At 40.1% G+C, this 24,251-nt stretch overlaps 2 protein-coding genes across 2 annotated transcripts in view; both read left to right on the top strand.

Moving 5' to 3' along the window:
* lrp2b (low density lipoprotein receptor-related protein 2b) overlaps positions 1 to 16,267 on the top strand; it is a gene marked incomplete at both ends in the record, with an annotated part of 55,074 nt that extends 38,807 nt beyond the window's left edge. The window contains 20 exons of the mRNA XM_084456142.1: positions 408 to 536; positions 852 to 983; positions 1,623 to 1,748; positions 3,495 to 3,638; positions 3,739 to 3,904; positions 4,075 to 4,203; positions 4,550 to 4,770; positions 5,934 to 6,116; positions 6,227 to 6,346; positions 7,561 to 7,648; positions 7,792 to 7,856; positions 8,731 to 8,869; positions 10,227 to 10,296; positions 11,250 to 11,387; positions 12,666 to 12,719; positions 12,856 to 12,930; positions 13,454 to 13,510; positions 13,777 to 13,851; positions 14,368 to 14,424; positions 16,226 to 16,267. Of these exons, the coding sequence (XP_084312268.1) occupies positions 408 to 536; positions 852 to 983; positions 1,623 to 1,748; positions 3,495 to 3,638; positions 3,739 to 3,904; positions 4,075 to 4,203; positions 4,550 to 4,770; positions 5,934 to 6,116; positions 6,227 to 6,346; positions 7,561 to 7,648; positions 7,792 to 7,856; positions 8,731 to 8,869; positions 10,227 to 10,296; positions 11,250 to 11,387; positions 12,666 to 12,719; positions 12,856 to 12,930; positions 13,454 to 13,510; positions 13,777 to 13,851; positions 14,368 to 14,424; positions 16,226 to 16,267 (2,210 nt within the window). The remainder of the gene's footprint in view (positions 1 to 407; positions 537 to 851; positions 984 to 1,622; positions 1,749 to 3,494; positions 3,639 to 3,738; positions 3,905 to 4,074; positions 4,204 to 4,549; positions 4,771 to 5,933; positions 6,117 to 6,226; positions 6,347 to 7,560; positions 7,649 to 7,791; positions 7,857 to 8,730; positions 8,870 to 10,226; positions 10,297 to 11,249; positions 11,388 to 12,665; positions 12,720 to 12,855; positions 12,931 to 13,453; positions 13,511 to 13,776; positions 13,852 to 14,367; positions 14,425 to 16,225) is intronic.
* A 968-nt stretch (positions 16,268 to 17,235) lies between these two features.
* LOC311324059 (ataxin-7-like protein 3) lies at positions 17,236 to 23,730 on the top strand. The gene is made up of 8 exons (XM_084456436.1): positions 17,236 to 17,276; positions 17,864 to 17,987; positions 18,202 to 18,334; positions 18,807 to 18,978; positions 20,175 to 20,275; positions 21,646 to 21,668; positions 22,032 to 22,077; positions 22,938 to 23,730. Exons 2-8 carry the CDS (start codon positions 17,937 to 17,939, stop codon positions 23,015 to 23,017), a joined length of 606 nt encoding a protein of 201 aa, XP_084312562.1. The 5' UTR covers positions 17,236 to 17,276; positions 17,864 to 17,936; the 3' UTR covers positions 23,018 to 23,730.
* The last annotated feature ends 521 nt before the right edge of the window (positions 23,731 to 24,251 follow it).

Here is a 24,251-nt window from a genome sequence, read left to right as displayed (position 1 = left end):
GTGCAGTGAATGCATGTGTCCTCAATACAAGACAGGAGGCTGTTTTGACTTGTTTTCAATTGGGTATAACAGTCGATTACTACATGATATTGGAGATTAAAAAGTAGTACTTTGTTAGATTGTTGTACAATCTGTCTTAAAAGTCAAAACAAAAAAAAAAACAATTTTCTAGGAAATTTAATATATTTTGTTTTAGGTAGGCACTGTAGCTACTGTAGTGCTCTTTTGTTTTTTTTGTGGGGGAGGGTATTAATTGAATAGAAGAAAGATACAATCTTTAATTTGTATGAATGTATGTATGTATGTTTGTATGTATGTACATACTGTATGTATGCATGTACGTACGTACGTACTGTTTGTACTGTATATATTTGAATGTGTGCGTGTGGTGTGTGTGTGTCTGCTAGGTCGCGAGCCCACCCTGCCTCCCTGCACGCTGGAGGAGTTTAAGTGCACCAACGGACACTGTGTTGCCCTGCCCTATGTGTGTGACCACAATGATAACTGTGGAGACCGCACTGATGAGATAGGCTGCAGTGAGTCTAATATACACATGTGCACACCCCAAAATACACACACACACACACACACACACACACACACACACACACACACACACACACAGGTTAACTTTTACACAGATTTCCCTTTAATATGACACAAGCCATAACTAATTTAATAACATGTCAGTGTCCCAATATTTTCTCATGAATATGATTTGATATGAATGCAGTCAAATTCCAATAAAGCAGATCCACTTCAGATGTACAGAATTCAAAAACTCAAAAGGCAGGTTATTAGAGAAAAGCTATATCGAGGTCATTGGAAACTTGTATTCTGACCTGGTCCAGACTTTGGCCATGATCGGACATGTGAGGAGAAGCTGTGTCAGCATGAGTGTACCAACCTGAACGGAACTGGCTTCATCTGCTCCTGTAGACCAGGCTACAGTGTGGCCCCCGACAGCACCTTCAACTGCATAGGTAAACATACGCACGCACGCACACACACACGCACGCACGCACGCACGCACGCACACACACACGCACGCACACACACACACACACACACACACACACACACACACATATTTGGACAGTTGATCCAGGGGTGTTTCAAAAAGCAGGATTTATGAGTTAACCAGCTAACCTGAACAATCAATTAGATAGATGTACAGTAGTTATTAACTGTCATAGTCTCGCCAACTCATTGATCCTGTGTTGTGAAACCCCCCCTTATGCATACCTACAGTATACAATCTTTACTACCTTGACCTTCCTAGTTGTAGAGGTTGATGCAATATATACCTACATATAATTGATTATTTTAACATACAGTACAAAACTTGGAGGAAATGGATATCCTTTATATTTTACCAAATGCTTTATTCAACTGCAAGTCTGTTGGGATGAAACATTGCTACAGTTGAATAAAGTAGTGGGAGCTATAATCCAGGGTGTGGATATCAATTTCGTCCAAGAGTCATAAGTTTTTTTTATCCTGAAGACAGGCTGGATGTGCACCCAGCCACTCTATCATTTAACATACTAACTACAACTACTAGATCCTATGTTCAGGAGGATTATACTGAAGTGTTTACTTGTATCATTGTGCCAATCCAGACATCAACGAGTGTGAGATATATGGCACATGCCCACAGGCCTGTAAGAACACCAAGGGCGGGTATGACTGTGAGTGTGCCCCTGGCTACCGCAAAGTGGGCAATGGCAACCAGTGTGAAGCTGAAGGTAAGAACATAAGAGCTACAGTATGCATTTTAATATTATTTTTTGTTATTTAGGGCACTACATGCTATAGCCTATGCTGCTCATATTGTGACATAGTGTGTCAAAATAAACAAAATATCAATATATTTAGAAAAAAGGTCCTAACCGAACCCATTTCCAGGGGCTTACCTTAAGTTAACTATTCCAGCAGAGTTGGTGTCAATTCAGAATTTAGTTGATCAAGTCAATCAACTGTCCCTTCATGACTCCTGTTATTCTTATTTCAATGTTGATATTAACTATTCTATAGTATCCACTAAAATGGGCCTACTATATAACTCAAACTTCTAAATCAGTTGGTAGTTGTTGTTTCAGACAACCAGACTTATCCCCAAAACCTACATCCGTTGAGACTATGTGCAGATCATCTCAAAACTACAAAAAAAATATTTTCAGAGGTCTGAAAATTTGGTAAGGCTTTTGTCATTCCAGAGTAAGAAGGCAGAGTCCAAAGTAATAGTGGGATAAATGGCAAGATTTAGGTTCCAGAAAGCACCAGTCCGTCAGAGGGGAGCGAAGCTAGTAAGTTATCTTCTGGATGGGATCAATCATGGATAGCTCAATAGTGATATATGAAATTAGGCAAAGCCAAGACACCATTGTCATAGCTGGATTTAAAGAATGATTTGGGCAGGAATAATGGGATGCACTGGATGAGGTAAGAGAATTTAGGGAGTATCGTCATCTTTGCAGATACTGTAGGGACAGAGGCAAACTGTCCCACCTATGGAGGTCTGATTTTACTTGATCAAGTAGGGGGGTAAGAAAAGAGAGAGGACAATGAGCTAGTGATCTGTATACCCAGACATTAAAGCTTGAAGCTGAGATATGAAATGGCAGTTCCGCTTGTGTAATTTGGTTAGCGCTGTTGTTGATAGGATAATTCACTTTTAGGTTGTCAGGCAGTGCAGAGCAGCTCTCTCTACTTCCGTGATTGAGGCACATGGAGAGAGGCTCGCGCTTGTGATGTAAGGAGTTTCTCTGATTGGCTCGTACGGATGTAGCTGACACTAATCGATTCTAAACTCTAGACAAGGCTAGCTAGATTCTGTAGGCCAAAAGGAATCCAATGATGTCCATCTCTTGACATTTGGTTGATTTTACTGAAAGCTAGCTCGACAAGAAGACAACCAAACCAAATTCATTCAACAACTGTACACGATGCCGACATGCATTCATTCATTCAACCTTTATTTATTCAACCTTTATACCTACTTATTCTATATACCATAAACTTCAATTAAAAGCCGAGTCCCCAATAGACGCCAACCCTTTCACTTGCCGGGTGTGGCTACACGTTTTAACAAATATAAATTTAATTGTTTATTTGGTTGCCATTGACGCTGTGAAGTGCTGTCTCTCGGAGCCAGATCAAATTAATGATTCGTAAATTATATGTTATTCAATAGCCACATTTTTATACAAGTAATATTCATACTGGTTTAAATAAACAATTTTATAGTAATGGTATTTCCCATCTTTCCTGATCAAGAGTTTTGTGCGAAGGGAATTAAAGGCCTGTCCCATACAGTATAGATGACTGTCCTATAGGCCAGTTGAGTTCAGTGATTGAAGCAAATATAAGCCTGGGCTATTAATTGAAGTTTTATAGTATACTTCAGTTGACCTGAATGTGTGTTCAATTTAATTCCATGAATATAATAAGAACTTCCAGAATTCTGAATTGACCCCAACCCTGTATTTCAGGTGCTGGTCCTCTCCTGCTGCTCCCGGAGAATATCCGCATCCGAAGGTTCAACCTGCAGACAGAAGGCTACCACGACTTCCTGGAAGGGCAGGAGCGCATTATGGCTCTGGACTACGATTGGGACCACAACAACACTGGGCTCAGTAGGTCACCGAGCCAAAATGGCTACCCCTGCCTTCACATGCCCTTATTACATCATGCCATAAAATAAACATTTACAAAGTTTCTTAATGTTTCCTTTAGGTATGGTGTACTTCACTGTGGAGGGTAAGGATTCTAGCCATGGTTCCATTAAGAGGGCATACATCCCCACAGTGGATGACGGGAGTAACAACATAGGTGCCGCTGTTGACCTGGGCATCAAATACATAACCAGGCCAGACGGCATTGCCGTCGACTGGGTGGGAAGGTAAGATGGCAGAAGTATCTACTTTTCCACTCTAGGAATGGTAGTCTCAGCTGCCCCACACTCTGTCTGAGGCCACATCCACACGAAAACGGATATTTCTAAAAACGCATTTCCCCCCCCCGATATTTTTTATTTTTTATTGAACTGGCAACGTCTGTGCCTGTGTGTAGGAACCTCTACTGGGCCGACTCTAAGGTCAAAAGGTTAGAGGTCGCCATGTTAGACGGTCGCTACAGGAAGCACTTGGTGAAGACTGACCTCGGCCACCCGTCTGCTGTGGCGGTCAATCCTCGACTAGGGTGAGAAGACAATGTTTAAGGCCCAGAGAAAACAGAGTTGCTTTGAATGCTTGTCTAGTGTAGATTTTTGTCTCAAGCAGGCACTGTATATTCCTTTTAGAGTACTGTATGATGTATTACCATACAGGTACATGTATGTACACACATGTATGTACACACTCAAATCTAAATGGTGATAAGACTACATTTATAATAATGAACATGAATGTAAAGATCTCTATGTTTATCTATCTAAGTTTTTTATGATTAAGATACTCCTTCAACGTGAGGCTATACAAACATGAACCATCATACTACAAAAATGTATATCACTAAGCCCCTTGCTTTTTATCTATCCATCACACAGAATGCTGTACTGGGCAGACCGTGGTTCTGTGCCCAGGATTGAGTGCTCCTGGTTGGATGGTCAGCAGAGGAAGATCCTGGTGGGGGACGGCCTAGGCTGGCCCACGGGCCTGTCAATTGACTATAGCAATGGTGACCGGATCTACTGGTCCGACTTAAAGGAGAGTCGTGTTGAATCGGTGCTATCTTCTGGAGAGGACAGACGCACTGCTCTGTACATAGGTGAGGAGTGAGGGTGGAGTTTAAAGGGATACACTATAGCGACCATGGAAATGGATATGAGACCATCTAACACATAAAAGAGCTACCCGTGGCCGGCCTGTCTGCCTGTCCCTCTATCCGGACTTAACTCAGACACCGTTGACCTGACAGCATTAATATTTGGGTGCACGGGTGGCAGCAGGGGTCCCGGACAGACCATGAGTGGGACGGATCTTTTATGAATTTACGTTTTGGATAATTTTAACATAAAATACTGTTCTGAGCTGCTAGCCATTAGAAATACTGCTACAGAATAGAACCCCGCCCCCAGCGTTTCAGCTGCCTGATCATCAGCTGCAAGGAGCTGCAACTTTGCCCAAAATTAGTGCAGCTGCCCTGATATAAACACTGAACTATTACCTTGCGCCAGCCTAGTCTAGACTTATTTTGCCATTGCTCAGCTTTGCCCAACATTAGTGCGTTCTACTGTCCACCCAATAGTAGCAGCTAGCTAGCTAGCTTGCAAACAATAGCCAAACCAAGCTAGACAGGATTGCCAAACATATGTCTGCTATGTTCTGGGGGGTGAGATGGGCATATAATAGACTAAATGGCTAATTACTGATTGCTCCAACGGGTATCAAGACTAAAAAGTAAGTAAGTACATTTTATTTATATAGTATTTCTCACAGAGAGGACTGACAAAGTGCTTCACACAGGTTAAAATGCAATCAACAAAATTAAACACAGGAAACGGGACAACAGTCATAAACATACAGTCAAATAAGTTCGACAAATGCCTGTCTAAACAGAAGCGTCTTTAGCTGCTTTTTAAAGATGTCCACAGAGTAGCAGTAAGTTAATTGGATGGGCTAAGCTAGAGTGGGAGCAAATACTGTAGTTGGAGTTAGTATTACTGTAGTTGGAGTTCCAACAGGATACTGCTCCAACGGGTATCAGGACGAGTGGTTTCTTATAATGGGATGGGAAATGGAATGATGGTCTCTAAGCTGCCAGTAAATTCAAAATGACACGTTTTGAATGATTTGCTTTGTCTGCTGGGTGGGTGCTATCCAAATGACAAGTGACTATTACAAATTAAAATATTTTGCTCATCATAAAACAAAGATAAACATTGATGTCAGACAATTTGATGTTCTGTCTATCTCCATCACTTTGCTCAGACTTACAGAACCCATTTAGCGTGAGTGTGTTTGAGGACCACATTTACTGGAGCACTAAGGAGAAAGGGGAAGTGTTCCGTCAGAACAAGTTTGGCAAAGGCACCAAGACCAAGCTGCTCACTGCCGGGCCCTGGCTCACCCAGATCAGTGTCTACCAACAGCAGAGATACAACTCCATATTCAGTAAGTTTCACTCAAATTATTTTCTGATTTGACAGTGAACTTTTATTGATAAAATACAACATTCCACTACTGTATATGTTTACTGAACGCCTCCTATCTCTGTGTTGTAGTGAAGAGCCCATGTAAGGGGACATGCAGTCATCTCTGTCTGCTCAGGCCCGGAGGGTACACCTGCGCCTGCCCCGAGGGGACCAGCTTTGTATCTGGCAGCAGCACTGACTGTGATGCAGGTACACCTTTGCAGCCCCATGTCTAGTTCAGACCTACAGATTTCAGTCTGGATAACTCTCACAATTTGCATACTTGTGTACTTGATCTTTTGGTAATGAAATGATATGATGTTTTAACATACAGGAAGTGGGGTAATGTGCTTTTTTATATAGCAAATGTCTTACTAATTGCGGAAAGTGTGCGTACATAGGGGTACGTGGGTCGACCTGTCACTAAAATGTTAGTTTTAGATACTGTAGATCAGGGGTCTCAAACTCGCGGCCTGCGGGCCATTTGCGGCCCGCCACACCACTCCATCCGGCCCACGACATGACGTCAGAAATATAATGTAATCCGGCCCGCAAAATAATTTCTTGTAAATGGCGCTGGCAGTGTTGTTTGTGCGCAGCGCACGAGGTGAATGCTGCATACAGTCACAGGTGCAATCAATCCGCACGTGACTATGAACAATGAACGGAATGCAGCTAGCCGCTGAGAGGCTGAGAGGCTGAGAGGCTGAGTTCAGTGGAAATGCTACCTGCCTGATATGCAAGAAAAAAGTCGCCGTTCTAAAGGAATATAATGTCAAGAGCTATTCATTACTAAACATGGAGAAGTGTCATAATGAGACGAGAGGAAAAAATGAGCCACACAGCTGAGAGGGCTAACGCCTCAGTCTTTCAAGATAAGTGTTTAGCAAGAAATAGAGTAGCCTACAAATGTATTCAAGTGTCTGGTAAGAAATGGAAACAAACTTGAACTTTAAAAGTACCGGTCCAGGGAAGGCTTACAGTAGTGATGCATCTTGCAGCTAAAACAGAATAAAGTACAAATGTAGGGTATTCAAGATAAAATAAAAGTAAGGAAAAAAGATTTGCAGCACTAACTGTTAAAATATATTAAATGAATGGAAACCGGTTTGATTTGTATGATGAAAATGTTAGTTATGGAATAGTCTTGCAACATTTAGAGACTGAGTTGTGAGTCTAGTTGTGGAAATGAAAAATTCAAAATTTCTGAAATATTGCACTTTCTTATAGTTAGTAGTAGTTGAAGTTGACATTGAAGTGGCCCTCCTATAAGTTGACGATACCAGCAGTGGCCCCAAGCCAATTTGAGTTTGAGACCCCTGCTGTAGATAGATTGATAGATCGATATATCGAATGATAAACCACGACAGCTCCACGGGAACTGTGCACTAGTGTATTTGATTTTACCCTTTGAACTTTGTCAGGCTTTGACCCCCCACCCACCATGCCTCCTCCTTGCCAGTGTCAAAATGGCGCCACCTGCTACTTTGATGACAACAAGGCCTTGTGCAAGTAGGTCCATATATACAGTATGCTTAGTAATTAAATTACCACACAATGAAAGTGAATGTCACAAATTGCATAGAATATTATTTTATTCTTAACCCACAGGTAAAATGTTATTTATTTATTTTTATTGTTTTACTATTTCACAGGTGCTCTCCAGAATGGGAGGGAGACTTTTGTCAGACAAATATATTTGATGTAGTTGCATCTTCAGGTATGCACTGTATAAAAATGAGGGCTGTCAAGCGATTACAAAATATAATTAATTTCCGGTACATGATCTGTAATTAATTAATGCAATTAATCACAAATAATCGCATATATATCATTGGATAATTACATTATCCAATGCAGCTACAAGCCTCCATCAAGAGGCACAATAGTTTAGAAAATCCACGGATGTATTGGCGCAAGCTGAATATGTTGCTCAGATTGATTGATAGCCTTACACATAAAAAGATATTCCAAATAATAAAAATTTGACTTCTAAAGTCACCTTTTTTAAAATGTATATTCAATGCTTTACTGATCTGCCATAATAATGTAATATCTTTTAAATGAAATGTCTTCATTTGGGGGCTTTTCCCAGCAAAAAATTATATATGCGATTAATTGCAATTTATTCGATTAATTACAGATTAATTCGCTTATTTTAATCGATTGATAGCCCTAGTTGTAATTTGTATTATCACCAGTTTACTTCTCATTGCAACCTGCAAGGTTAATGACAGTTGTATTGTACACAGGGCAAGCTCCTTATTGGCTTAACCAATCGTTGCTAGCTACATTGACTGAAGAAAAAAAACATACACGCACCTGTACGACCCATCATGTCTGACGCTGATGCACAAATGCGTCCACCCCTAGTGTGGTCTCTGCACACTTTTATAGTGGTGCACCTGTTCTAATTGGTCGCAGGTGCTTGTATGTTTTTTTCTTCAGTTAATGTACTGTTGCTATCTACGATTGGTTAAGCCAATAAGGAGCTTGCCTTGTGGGGCGGAGCTCCACAAAATAGAACCTTCCCTTTTCGTTCACTCTGCCCCTTCCTTTCCTTTTCTCCCTCCATCTTTCTCTCCCTTCCTCAGTGAGTATAGCTATAGGTGTGACTGTGCTGATCGTGGCCCTGCTGGGATGTCTGGTCTATGCTGCCCAGAGGAAGTCCAGCATCCTGCAGACCCTGACCCACCTCAGCTTACCCAGCAGGCCTAGCTTCCTCAGCTTCAGGTGGGACAGCATGTTCAGCAGTATCCAATTTGTTTGCAAACTTAAGGCAGGGCAAGCCAAATAGGGGTGTATGGTCCAACTTGATATGCGATTATGTGAATAAGCAAGCATCACAAGATATCAAATCCAAGGGACATCTGATGCAAGTGTCTGTGCAGTTCAACACTTTGCCCCATGAGCTGATCCCACTGCTTTGAAGGCTGGATATTTAACGCTGCATGCTGTTTGAGTCTACCTGCATGTGAGCACATCTTGTTACTCCTTTTTTATTGAAATATAAACATCCCTTATTCAACGCTATCAGAGAAATGTGGGACTAGTGATGCTACTACACTTTATGTAAAACAGGAGGACACATGTTTTGGCCAATTTTGCAGGGATGCCAATACTTACTGCTAATTCCAAGTGCTGTACCAGTATGAGCATCATAGGGTTATTTGTATTAAAGTTATGGCGCAAACATACATAACCATCCACCCACATACTGTACCCACACACCCACATACCCAGACAGGAGTGAATACCCTATTTGTGCGCCTTGCAGCGGCACAAGAAATAAACTCAGGGGACCATCCTGTCAATACAGGAAGTCTGTATCTAAAGGGTGTGAGCTCTTGGCTAAGAAACTGGAACCACGTGACTCAGACACAGCAAAACCGAAAACACCTCATGCCAATAGGTACAGGGAGAACAATTAATATTGTATAGTTGAAATGATGAAATCACAGAAACATGCAGTCTGTCAAACTTTGAGAAGTGTGACTGAACTTTTGTACACTAAAACCTGGTGGAAATTCTGAAGTTGATCGACTCTTTCATCCTGCCAAAAACTACACGGCCTGTTAAGAACTATACACGGTAGAATAGATTTTCACCATATTTACAGTGCTACAAGCGATTCTCTCCAAGCAAATGTATATTTGGAATCACAACTCCCCTAAAAATATAGACGCTATTTACAATAGACTCAGGTCGGTGCACAACAAGTTGGAAAATACTGCCAGACTTTCAATGTACAGTACTATATTTTGAATCAAACATTTTCATCATGTTCATTCTCATCCCTGTTTGGGATCATAATTTCAGAATGTTTGCATGAACGATATGGAAACTGTATGCAAATGAATGTTTGAAATGAGAGGGCCCCCGTTCAACAAAAATGAATTCTTATTGAATGAATAATGAATTTTTAACTGCCCTTGTACACCCTGACTGTGCCTTATTGCATGCGCTGATATATTTGGACCCATAAAGCTTCCATGCATTCAAGCATCCAAACGTCCAGGTCTCCAAACTGGCGGGACATTGTCAATGGTGCTCGTAACTTTAATATTTTAATACTTTTGTTTGCCTGCAGAAATGGCTCCTCACAGAATCCAGACGTAGCGAGAACAGAGGGAGGTGATCCAGGATCGCGCCCTAAAGTGGTTTGTCTCTTCTCACTTAAATATAATAACATCAACATGTACCATGAATTCTGTCCAGGTGAAATTGGGCTGTTCGATAAAGGGATAGAAAATGTTAATGTTTTTCTACTTACCCAACCAAGATCATGTAGACTAATCCAAACACTTTTGCTGTCCATTCTCCCAGACTTAAATATACCATGAATTTTGTCCAGGTGAAATTCATGTTAGGTTTATTGAACAGCCTGATTTCAATTGACAAAATTCACATACATGTACATGTTTGCTGACAATAAAGGTGATTCTGATGCTATAAAATATACTTAAATAATACAATATTGCTAAGTTTCTTTCAGAATGAATGTGTCTTCTTTTCCTTTTTTTACATTTGGTCAGTTCCCTCCCTTCCATGTGAACCTTCGGAAAATTTGTATTTTCACATTATTGACCATCTCAGCCTAGGTCCAGACGTTAGAGTAAAAAATAATCGATGAACGAAGGCCATGGCTTCTAATGATTAGCCAATCAGTGTCAAAGGTGGGACTAAAGCCGTTGTCAAGCCGTTGCCAAGCTGTTGTCAAGCTGTGCGTTTCGACAAGGCGACTTGTGAGGTGGTGCAGCAAGAGTTTCTGGGAACTTATTTGGAGGACTTCAGGTAGTAGTTGGTAGTAGAACGAAGTAGTCTACCCCCCGTTCGTTACAGTAGCCTACTATGATTACATTACTGTTTCACTTTGCTCCATATTTTCATCATTGTCTAGGTTGTCATGGCTACGCATCAGCAGTGACGTTATAATCGAATCTCCCTCCCCCACGGAAGTCGGTTAGAGTTGAAGCAATGTCAGACTGAAGTTCTCAACGAAGTGTATCAAGTTCAAAATTCAGTCTGATATTCGGCTACCTTCATCTAGTCTACTAGATAGCAACTCTCCTATGATGTGTGGTGATTTGAATTGTCCTTACACTATTATCAGGAGGTCTGTACTGCTGTTGCCATGGAGGACGCAGAGGGGAAGAACTTTGAAAACCCCACATACACAGCTGAAGGTGGAGAAAGACCTGCCCCTAACAGTGTTTCTACAACGATCTCTGTGCCTAAGGAGGCAACCAAGGTGACCACACAGAGTATTACAGGATAATATTACATTACAGTCATTTAGCAGACATTTTTATCCAAGGTGAATTACAATAATTGCATTGCGTAGGAAGTCAGTGCACTACTACAATACTTGCCAGAACTCACAAGTGCATCTCCTTTCTAAGTGACTAAGAGCATAATCTAGTGCTAAAGCCAAAGTTAAAGAGTAGCACTTTGCGAAATAAAAAATTATACAATAACTGCTTAAGAGCGAGAATCCTTATAGTACTTCTTGAAAAGGTGAGTTTTGAGCCTGCGACGAAAGGTGGGCAGCGACTCTGCTGTCCTGATGCCAGTGGGCAGTTCATTCCGCCACTGCGGGTCCAGGACAGAAAAGAGCCATCACCATGTAGATCAACCACAGGCCTCGGACTGACAGAGCAACCAATCGCCATGAGATAGCTGAGCGTAGTGGTCGGAATGGGGTGTAGGGCTTAACCATGGCCTGGAGGTAGGAGGGAGCTGTTCCTTTCATTGCCCTGTAGACTAGTACAAGAGTTTTAAACTGGATGTGAGCCGCTACAGGGAGCCAGTGTAGAGAATGGAGAAGGGAAGTTGTGTGGGAGAACTTGGGATCATTGAACACCAGGCAAGTGACAGCTTTCTGGACAAGCTCCAGAGGTTTAATGGTTGATGCCGGGGCCCCAGCAAGGAGGGAGTTGCATTAGTCCAGACGGAAGATGACAAGAGCCTGGATGAGCACCTGAGCCGTTTCGTCAGTGAGAAAAGGGCGAATCCTCCTGATGTTGTAGAGCAGGAATCTGCAAGAGCATGTAGCAGCTGTGATATGTACCGAGAACGACAGTTGGTCATCCAGGCTCACACCCAGATTCCTCGCAGTCCGAGTTGGCATCACCACTGTGTCGTCAATGGTGAAGGCCAGGTCGCGGTGGGGGCAGCCCTTTCCTGGGAAGGACAGCTGCTCAGTCAGGTCGAGCTTGAGGTGATGTGTCGCCATCCACAATGGGATGTCAGCCAAGCACGCAGCTATGTGTGCCTCCAGAAGGGGGAAATGACAGGACCAGCTGGGTGTCATCAGCAGAGATAAGAGAAGTAATACGAGTGAGTGACAGAACCCAGAGTAGTGTAAAGGGATTACAATCACTACTTGCTCCTGATTTGTCATTTTATTTTGTGTTAACGGCCATGTTTGATTAAAGTAAAGATCTATATTATCTGGTTAACCAGATTATCTTTAACAATGCCTAACACAGTACTGTATGTTGTCCTGTGTGTTCTCCTATGGTTCTAGGAGAACATTGAGAACCCACTCTATGCTATACAAGCCAGCACAGGTGCTACCCAGGTACTGTAGGTTAAAGTTTGTCAGAATGCCTATTACTTCAAAAGTGATCCAAGTTATCAAATGTCTGACTCCCATTTAAATGTTGGAAGTGGTGAAATAGCATTAACCATTTAGGTTTTTATAACTGCAATTTTAGGAGGAGAATCCAGCCTATGCATTAGAATCAGATGAGGACATAACTCTCAAGAAACCGGCCGACGAGTTACCACAGGTATCCATGGAAACATACTGTATGGCATGATCATTCCACAAACGGCCAAGAAGCTTGTTAATATTTACACCTGAACAATCAGATTTGCTTTGTCATGCCCAATATTTTCAGTATTAGACATTAAACCACGTTCACACCGGAAGCTACGCAAAATCTTCATGCTACCAGATTACATATAAAGTCAATGCAAACTCGCGAGTAGAAGTGAATAGACGCGATGTCCCGCTGGGGGGCACGATTGACGCAACGCAATCATGTGAATTTCACCTCGTGAAAATTCACTCGGGGTTGAAATTGTTCAGCTTAGGCGAATAATTCACATTGAACCCCACAATCAAACTCGCATGAGTAATATGATGCAAAATTTCGTCACTTCCGATGTGAACACAGCTTTAGACATGCTTATCAGCTGTTACATCATCATCATCATCATCATCATCACACTTTTTGGGGGTTACAGAAACAAACTATTTATACCCGCTAAGTGCCCCTTTAATAAATATGAATTAATTTTTCTCAACAGTTTGAACCCATCCAAGATGACAACTATGATGACAATTTCATGAACCCCATGTACAAGGTGAGTTCTTAAATGTGTAGTGGAACAAACTGAATGAGATGGATTTGCTCAAGAAACTGTCTTGCAATTTAGCTCTTTAGGTTTTGGTCATTGGTAGCCTAATTCATAATATACTAGTTTATTATTATAGAAATAAAGACACCACCAGCACCAGGTACTGTAGGATTTTTTCAGAATGCCTACAGTATTACTTCAAAAGTGATCCAAGTTATCAAATGTCTGACTCCCATTGAAATATAGATTTTTATAATTGATTGCAATTTTAGGAGGAGAATCCAGCCTATGCATTAGAATCAGATGAGGACATAACTCTCAAGAAACCAGCTGACGAGTTACCGCAGGTATCCATGGAAACATACTGTATGGCATGATCATTCCACAAACGGCCAAAAAACTTGTGAATATTTACACCTGAACAATCAGATTTACTTTGTCATGCCCAATATTTTCAGTATTAGACATTAAGCCACGTTCACACCGGAAGCTACGCAAAATCTTCACACTACCAGATTACATATAAAGTCAATGCAAACTCGCGAGTAGAAGTGAATAGACGCGATGTCCCGCTGGGGGGCACGATTACAGCGATTGACGCGACGCAATCATGTGAATTTCAACTCGTGAAAATTCACTAAAGTTGAAATTGTTCAGCTTAGGCGAATAATTCACATTGAACCTCACGATCAAACTCGCATGAGTAACATGATGCAAACTTTCGTCACTTCCGATGTGAACACAGCTTTAGACATGCTAATCAGCTATTATATCATCATCACACTTTTTGGGGGTTACAGAAACAAACTATTTATACCCGCTAAGTACCCCTTTAATAAATATGAATACATTTTTCTCAACAGTTTGAACCCATCCAAGATGACAATTATGATGACAATTTCATGAACCCCATGTACAAGGTGAGTTCTTAAATGTGTAGTGGGACAAACTGAATGAGATGGATTTGCTCAAGAAACTGTCTTGCAATTTAGCTCTTTAGGTTTTGGCCATTGGTAGCCTAATTCATAATATACTAGTTTATTATTATAGAAATAAAGACATCACCAGCACCAGTGAGTCTCTCTGACCTGGTTAAGTTGGTTATCGATACCCATTTTACAATCTGAAGGTTCATTGATTGGATCATGAATGAATACATGTACGTTAATCACACGACATGGCTACCTAATATGGTACAGTGTACATACAATGTGGATATTTTTGCAGGTTTCTTATATTGTGTATTTCTCTTATTCTGTTTTGCACTCTTTGGGTCTTGAGTCATTACTTCACATTTACTGTTACAATAAAGTTAGCACTCAGAATCAGTAGACTCCTTTTTTTTATTCACACCTTTCATAAGATGAATTCCAAACATAGCCTACGATATATATACAACTGTTCTGAGAAAAAAAAAAAAAAAGTTTTTATTAATATTTTTCTTCCACAATACTCCTGTAACACAATCATTCATACCCTAACTATTTATTTATTCTAAATACAATCCAATAAAAAACATTTTTTTTTAAGTTTTGGATTTAGGGACAATGAGGTGTCTGGGCTGGCTATCATAGTTTGTTGGCAACTAGATTTCACAACTGGACCATTGATACAGTATGTTGCACAGCAAATATGCAGTAGCCTACACTTCACTCATGGCTAGGTAGCAATATCAGGTACAGTAGACTATGGGATTAGCTAGTTTGGGTTGCTAGGCTCATTGTTTGGTACTGTAGGTCATATCCAGGGGTGGGAGACATTGCTGAAAGAAAAGGTAACAGAGACTTTCCATTTCACTTAGGTTCTAAACCCATGTTAATTATTGGATGTCATCGTTGTTACTCCAGGGAATATGATATGCCATTTGTAATTCCATAGCAACGTGATTTAGCGCAGAGGGACTATAATGGAAATCTGCAATGAGCAAAGCAGAAATAACATATTTCTTTATATTGTAATGTAGAAAATGTGAGTAAATTGCACATAATTTGCTTTTATCCAAAGCGACTTACAATAATTGCATTTAACGTAGGAAAAGTACTAGGCTACTACTGGCCAGAACTCACAAGTGCATCTCCTTTCTAAAATAAGTGACTAAGAGCATAATCTAGTGCTGAAGGCAAAGTGCAAGAATAGCAAACTAAAAATACAATAGGAGTTTAAGAGGGAGGATCGTGGTAGTACTTCTTGAAGAGGTGAGTTTTGAGCCTGCGGGGAAAGATGGGCATTGACTCTGCTGTCCTGACGTCAGTGGGCAGTTCATTCCACCACTGCGGGGCCAGGACAGAGAAGAGCCGTGACTGTGTCAGTCGACTGCAGGGGCCTCAGAGTGACGGCGCAACCAGTCGCCCCGAGGTAGCAGAGCGTAGTGGTCGGGATGGGGTGTAGGGTTTGACCATAGCCTGGAGGTAGGAGGGAGCTGTTCCATTTTTATAAAAAAAAAAAAATCTGAATTGTATAAAATAGAGCATAAAATAAAGCTCACTACTTATGTTTTTTATAGAATAATCTCTTTTGTTCAACTTTATCAAGGGTGGGAAGAAAAATGAGTCTATAGCCATATTTGCTCGATCCCATTGGATAGACTATTTTGTTCACATTAACACACATTCACATTTTTGTTTAATTCTTGGTGTTCATTCTACTGATCTCTATTGATCTTGGTGTTCATTCTACTGATCTCTACTGATCTTGGTGTTCATTCTACTGATCTCTCAACAGGATCCCAAACACCCACCGACCCCTGAAGACTCTGACATCTGATCTCCACAACGGGTCGAACACTAGACCCCACTTCACCTGCGTGAATAATGCATGAGAACGCTTAGAGAACTACAAATATTGTAGGGAAATTTCAATTATGATGTTATAAAAGAAATCCTCTATTTGTTTTATTTGTGTTGAACATACATTCCACAGCTTTTTTCTTTTAAGCAAATCGGTGTACATTGATTGTATATACAGTAGACATGATATTACAATGTGATAGAAAATTGCACTGATCAAGAAAAGGCTGACCAAAATTGTATTGTTTATTCTTTATGTACTTTGACCAAAAAATGCTGGGTTACGTATTTCATTAACCCAGTTATATCATTAGTTACTAGAAAGGGTGCTCAGAGAGCACATGCCTCTGCACATGAATGCATTTTGTTGGTGTAACTCGGTTGAAATGGTTAAAATCACACTTCAGTTTATATGTAATAGCTTACCACAGGATTCAGGCTAAGTATGTCTTTTTTCCTAACAGTGAATGAGAATCGGATATTATTTTGTTTTACATGCATAGAAAGATGTTTACATAAACAGCAAATAAATAAAGTTGATATCTATCTATCTAAAGCTCATTTGACTCCTCATTGTAATGAAAAGAAAAAAAAATCGGGTTTGGATTTGAACACAGGTCTACAGATTACTACTGCATCAGCTTAACCACTCGGCCACTACAAAAAACCTTCTGATCTTTATGGCAATTACAACTAATCGAGAGAGTTTAACATGTTTTTGAATTATTTTTCAAGGTGCCCACCCACATCCATTGTATGACCAAAACGGTGGTAGAGCAATTATCAGACTTTTTCAAAAGTGTTATCAACGTTTTGTCAACGTTTTGATCTGAACCATTGTATATGATCATAAGTAACCTGAAAACAGGGCTAAACATGCATTTTCCCTTTACTACTCCTTTAAGCTACATGGAAACTCGCTCGTGTAGCGATCGATTGCTTCTGCCTTAGTCTTCTGGTGAAAAGATGGATGCCTGCCGAAATAGGTAAACAAACACATGTATGAATTGTCATTTAGCTGTTATGTTATAATCGGGTTGATATGAGTGTATTGAAAATTTCTGTAGTCTATATGTTGTGATTTGCCGAGCTAACGAGACTGCCATGTAGCCTACTAGCTTGTGGACAACAGGCTATCGTTTCTTCAACGGCTTAATGCAATGGATTACAAATGTTTCCGATTGTTTCCAGCCCTAAGGCATGTAGGCTACCATCATATGCCTGTTTTTTATTTTTACAATAGGATACGCGCTGCCTCCTCTGCAATACATTTGAATTGTCTAGCCTCCTTTGCCTTTAGCCTACAATAAATGTAATTAGACTCCTTACAATGTTGCACTTGGACCTTACAAATCATACGAATCAGATCAAAGATATCGCATTAAAGTTGCCTACCACATTTAGCCTACCACATTTCTTGACTCTTTAAATATTCTTTCTTGTAACGTTGTAGCTTTCTCTCAAAAATATCAGATCAGATCAGGCCTCTGCATGATCTTGCTAGGCTTGACAAAACAATTTCACAAACGGGTGTAATTTATTTATCGTTTGTCTCCATTCAATTCTGATATAGCCCTGTCTTGGCTAATGCTTGCTGCGCTACAGCATGAACACAGGAGTGTTGGCTCATCTTGTAATTCTGGCAAATGAAAATGGAGGAGGTTTCAATGTCCAGCCTGGACAACAGCAAGCTGGAGGTAGGCTACGTGAGCTGCTTTTCATCTGTAGCCTAGTAGATTACTTAAAATAATTTAATAACATTGAAATGCACACAGCCCTTTAGTTAAATGCAAAATCGCTTCTAATCCAAATGGCTATTTACTTGGACCAGATTCAATTTAATTTGAGAAAAGAAAACATTAATTTGGGAGACAACTTCATTTTCCATACTCTGTTTCTGTGTCTTGGCAGGGCCTAGCTCAGGACATCCTGTCTGACCTGGTAGAGGATGCCTGTCTTGGCCTGTGTTTCGAGGTTCATCGGGCTGTCAAGCAGGGCTACTTCTTCCTGGATGACACTGACCAAGAAAGCATGAGGGAGTTTGGTAAGTAGCTACAGTAGGCTACCTTCCTGTTATTAATTACCTGGCTGTTATATGATGGTAGCTTCTGTAAGAGGGGCTTATACACAAAAAGAGAGAAGTTAATCTACCTACATGACATAAAAGAGGGTGAACCTACATTACTACAGGTATACAGTGTGTGATGTGTACTGAAATGGCCAGTAATAAAGCAAAGAGCACTGTAAGACTACTATGCACCTAACCTCCTTGATCAATTTTAGAAATATCAGGCACCACAGTAAGTATCAGGGATGGATAACTCTGGAAGTGACTTCACATCATAGTTGGGATTTTGCACTGTTCAGTGTTTCTCCTAGGACACTTTGATATCATATATGCATTTTTACTATTTCGAACCAAGTTTACAAGCACTTTAAAATGTATGTTTTTGCTCTTTATGAACTGCAGTTACATTACACTTTCATATATTATTGTGCGTGCAAATGTTTTTCAGAAATTGTGGACCAGCCAGGGGTGGATGTGTTTGGGCAGGTGTACAACCAGTGGAAGAACAAGGAGTGTGTGTGTCCCAACTGCAGCCGAAGCATTGCTGCTTCACGTTTTGCCCCACATCTAGAAAAGTGCCTGGGAATGGGACGCAACAGCAGCCGCATAGCCAACCGCAGGTAAGGCACTGGGATGACACTGAGACAGGTATTTGCAAATGCATACAATTAACACAAAGTATCTGAAAACTGACAGAATTGTTTTTGGCTCTGTACTCCTCCAGTGCTGATATGAAATGATCCAATGAGTATGGGGTTAAAGCTAGTGGTGGATTTTCATGCAAACAATAACTTCATTTTCATCAAACAAATTGATAATTGTATAGATTTCAAAGCAAATATATTTATATATATATATATTAAACCTCAGGACACCAAATATAATTTCTAATCCGTTTCTGTTATTTTATTTTATATTTTATTTTTATTGATCCATTGTGTGTTGCAAATAGACTACTGCAATGAGACAATATTAGCTACAGTATGTAGATATCTCACCAGTGGTTTGTAATGACTTAGAATACCCGCTTTGTTATAATTCTAGATCTGCATGTGATGCTCACAAGCCAAAAAAGGGGTCCCTGAAAAAGTTGGTCATGCCACACTGTTCATCACTCAACCTCATTGGATCAAATAATTTTTCAAATGGATATGATTGTTCTTGAGCTTACAAGCACAAACAAGCAAGAGTATGTGTAACATATATAATAACGTATATGGAAAATGGCTGGTGATCATTTCTACATTTTAAAACATCAAAACAAAGCATTACTTGGCTGAACATGGTAAGACAATAATTGAGATTGTTGATTATTCTTGATTAAGCCATATTGTTTCACTTCAGACCAAAATTGTGAGGTAAGACATTTTCAGTTTAGCTGGTTAATAATACCCTATGTAGCATATTTAACCTCAGAGTAATTCTATCTCATAAAATACAAAGTGGTGGAGCACACAGTCACTGTCACTGTCTTCTTGCTTGCTTTTTACTGTATTCTATACTACTATGGCATTTTTCTCCTGTTCTACTAGGTTGAATATTCCAATACTTAACCTAGATGTTCTGTGGACCAACTGACTACTTGTTTTGTCAGTGAACACAGAAGGAACTAACGTTACCTAGACACCAACTTAGCCATTTAGTCTTGGGGTTTACATATTACAAGCATATGCAGAATGCACAGTGGTTGTGATCTGGATGCTAGTGGCCACTGTACTGTACTTGATGAAGATTAAATACTCATTTCTTTTTGAAATACTTCTGCACTGTGAAACTTTCTCATTGATTCACTGAATGTCATGCTTCCCTCACACAGAATAGTCACTGGCAACAACACCAACAACAAATCAGAGAGTGATCAGGAGGACAACGATGATGTCAACGATAATGATTGGTCTTATGGGGCAGAAAAAAAAGGTAACAGACAAGTTCTTACTCTTAGTTATTTTGAAACATATCTGCTTTAAACCCACTATTAAAGTTATAATCCACAGTTCTGTCTTACTGATTTGTGGTAGCGTAACAACAATGCTCAATCTCAATGCTACGTTATGACCAATTCTTCTGACCACTCTTTAGCCAGTGTAGGCAAGATATGAACATAGTCACTATCATAATAAGGGGGTTATCATAACCTGACGCGCACCAGATGGTTTGTTTCACACAACCATCTGTAAAACCTTTTATCTCTCCAACCCCATTTCTAACTTGCAATAGAAATTGTTTAGGAAGCATTTTCGCTATTCCTATCAGCAGAGACATCTCTGTCTCTCCCCTGCTCCAATTCAGATCTGTGTTGCGCAACACCCCTCACAGGTGCGAGAGGAGAACCTGCTCTGAGTGGAGGGAATGAAACATGGTTGCTCGTTGCTACAAGTGAAACGGTCTGTTGCATGTGAGGGACGAAAGGAGCAATCTTTTGAAACATTTAGCGATAGCGCATCACAAAGGAACATAGGCTACACCATCACTTAGGCTACACTGTGATATAGGAACATAGGCTACACCAGGGGTGCCCAATATTGACCAGTAAATCGCAGAGGCTATGCTGGTAGATCTTGAGCCATTCAAAAGAAACGCGACTTGACGCGTGTTGAAGTTGCGTATGCGGCGGAGAGCAGTCACCTCACCTCTCTTGTTTTCTTTTTCCTCCTTCTACTTTGTAAGTGTGACCGTTTTTTTTCTGCAGTTTAGCTGAGTATTTTAATGATCATGCTTTCATCATTGTTTAAGCTTGTATGTTTAGCTGCTACAACTCATTTTATAAAATCTATTTTGTACCACGCTAAACTAGAGGGCTGATAGAAAACTAGGAAAAACGATCAGAAACTCAAAAAAAGTCAGGATTATGCAAACCTGGCTGATCCATTCAGTGCAAGTAATCACAGTGGTGACGCCGACTCGGACTGCAAGGAATCTGGATGACAAACTGTCGTTCTCCGCACATACATGTATCACATCCCTCACACGCTCCTGCAGATTCATGCTTTACAGCATCAGGAGGATTCGCCCTTTCCTTACTGATGAAACGGCGCAAATGCTCATCCAGGCCCTGGTCATCTCCTGCCTAGACTGCTGCAACTCCTCATTATTAATTCGTTTTATGTATTTGGGATAAATTAAGTGTTTTAATCAAGCAATGCAAAAATAATTTTCTGAATTATCATTAAATCATTAGGTTGATTGACTAATCGAAAAAATAAGCCCTAGATTAATTGTTAGAAAATATTCAATTTTTGTCAATGTTGTCCATGACAAGTATCTCATGAAACCCTTCTTTTTTGCAGCCAAGAAGAGAAAATCAGACAAGGTAGTATACATTTTTTTAAATAAGCCATTCATTGGTATGTTTTCCCCATAGCTCCAGGAACATTGCCCTTGCAGAGGAACATTATGATTGGCTTGAGCTTCCAACCACTTTACCAGGTTGTGGCCAAATGTGCAATAGGGTGCATTGTTTTTGTTCTATTGATGGATATTGCAAAAAAAATTGCAAAATCGCAATTAAATTGCTTTAGTCCTTTAAGGGGAACTTAGATTTAATTTAAGTCCTTTATGTGACAGTAGAAGAATAGTTCTTGTTTAGATCTCAAGAGGGAAGTTGTATTGACCAGTAGGTCTTCCTTCCTTTAATGTACACATTTGTAAATGTTCTCTTTCCTTTTCACCTCAGAATCCAAATTCACCCCGAAGATCCAAATCATTCAAACATAAGAGTGGTAAGTTGTCACAAATCCGATTATCCACTGGGTTGCAAAGGGTCTCACTCTCCAGTAAAGAATAATATTAATTTTATCCTATAACCATGAAGTTTCCATTGTTACTGTATAGTTTTAGGGTGGACAATAGAGCGTAATAAAGTTTGGGCAAAGCTGACCAACACAATGAATAGAACTGCTGGAATGCTGGTGCAGAGGTAATAGTGAACGCATTGGTTTGGACATTCAAAGACCTGTTTTGGTCCTGAGTGGAGCATAGAACGCCAACTCATTCTGTGGCATTAGAATTGTCAATCTCTCCTCTTTTTAGTTACTAACTAACAATTAGGATGGGGAACAATGACACTTTTATCATCCTCACGTTCAATAATGTAATTTTCTTTTAATAACTATCAGCCACATCACCACCGGTGGGTGATATGCAGTAATCCTACTGCGGTACCCCACTTAGGAGGAAATGGTTCGATCCCTCATTAAATTCATGAAGGCAGTCAGACTGTTGTTTCTTTACCCTCCTCACCCCTTTACACCTGGCCACACTCCAGCGATCGACAGACACGTTACATAAAGTATCAAGAGAAAGTTTACTGTAATCCAACTATAATCCATTCATGAATGAAACGTTTAGCTGCGCCTAACTTGGGGTTTGAACCTATGACCCTGAGATTAAGAATCTTATGCTCCAACGAGCTAGCCAGGCATCTTATTAGTAAATTAGGCATTGGATTACAGATCATTAGATGGAAAAAAGGGTTGATAAAGTTATTTAAAATGTCCACCCTAAAAATGTCTACCCTGACAGTTTTGGTTGAAGTGGAGAATCATCGTAATGATGTTGGTACATTAACCTGTTTCCCCAGCTATCATGGGTCCTAGACGTCGTATGGAGAACCAGGAGAGTCCGCGCATGCTGATGAAAGATGAGGCTTTCCCTCAGTAACACAGACACAGAGACCAATAAGAATCCACCTCTGGCTTGTTACTGTTTTTGTTGGACCAGTGATGCTGTAGTGTCGCCCATTAGCCGAAGCAGCTCAATCATACAGTTTACCTGACTGATTTGTTATTTTTACAAAATCATTGCACCAGTTCTCAAACTTTTGTCACATTTCAATACACGGGTAGCACTATTTGAATAATGAATATCACATATTTTATTATTATTATTGTTATTATTATTATTATTTTATTGTTTTACAGTCACAGCTATGTTGGTAGTGCGTCATTCAGTACAGGCCAGGCAGACACAATTGCTTTCATACTAGTATGCTCAAACATTCTGTTCATAAAGTCAGCTGTTATTTTTGGACATGGAGAACATAATTAAGTGACATGTGACATTTGAATTAATAATGTATTTTTATTGTAGACTCTTCATATGAAACCAAGCAAAATCATTATTGTCCTGAAAGTGAGCTTGAGAATAGATTCCAGTCACTTGTTATTCACCTGCGGAAATATGTTTTGACAAACCCTATATCATATAGACAGCAGCTTTAAGGTTTCATTTTAGATATGTAGTTTTGTTTAGCTCGTATTCTATCATTCAAAAATGTATTTGTATCATGTGTTTAAATTGTAAAGGGTGACATGTATCATTGGTGTGTTGTGATAGTGTAAATATTCAAATAGTTACCACGCTGCTATCTTGGCTCTGTTTTTGTTCATTTGTCTTCTAGCATAATAAATAATTTGTTACCATTCCTCCCTCTCGTTTCTAGTACGAATTTAAACTGGGAGCAAATATTTTTATCTTCTTAAAGTTTGGCAAAATGTCCAGAAGTTTGAACTTGTTGTAGGCTATAATTCAGTCAGCTGCCAGTAGGGGATGCTGTTGGTTGCCAATGTGTGTCTTCAAAGTGGCATATTAAGTTAAAAAGTAATTCTGGGGTAGTTAAATCAAATCTTTTTTTCTATGAACTGGTCTGGCATGTATTAGAATTAAAAAGACAATAAACAGGTGAGAATGAATTCCCGTTAAAGAATAAATACTTGTTTGGGAGTAGATTGATATTGTCTCTAACCCCAGTGGAGTCACAGCCTAGGCGGTGCCAATGATGGGTTCCGTGTTTCAGGAACCGATTGCGCCGCAAGCCATCGCACACACACTCAAAAGCCAGGGTGGACATCAGGTATCTATCAATCTAGCAAACCCGTCGGTCAACTTCTTATGA

Source organism: Borostomias antarcticus (assembly GCF_949987555.1).
Source record: "Borostomias antarcticus genome assembly, chromosome: 22".
Taxonomy (NCBI): Eukaryota; Metazoa; Chordata; class Actinopteri; order Stomiiformes; family Stomiidae; genus Borostomias; species Borostomias antarcticus.
This window is presented reverse-complemented; position numbering and strand designations above follow the sequence as displayed.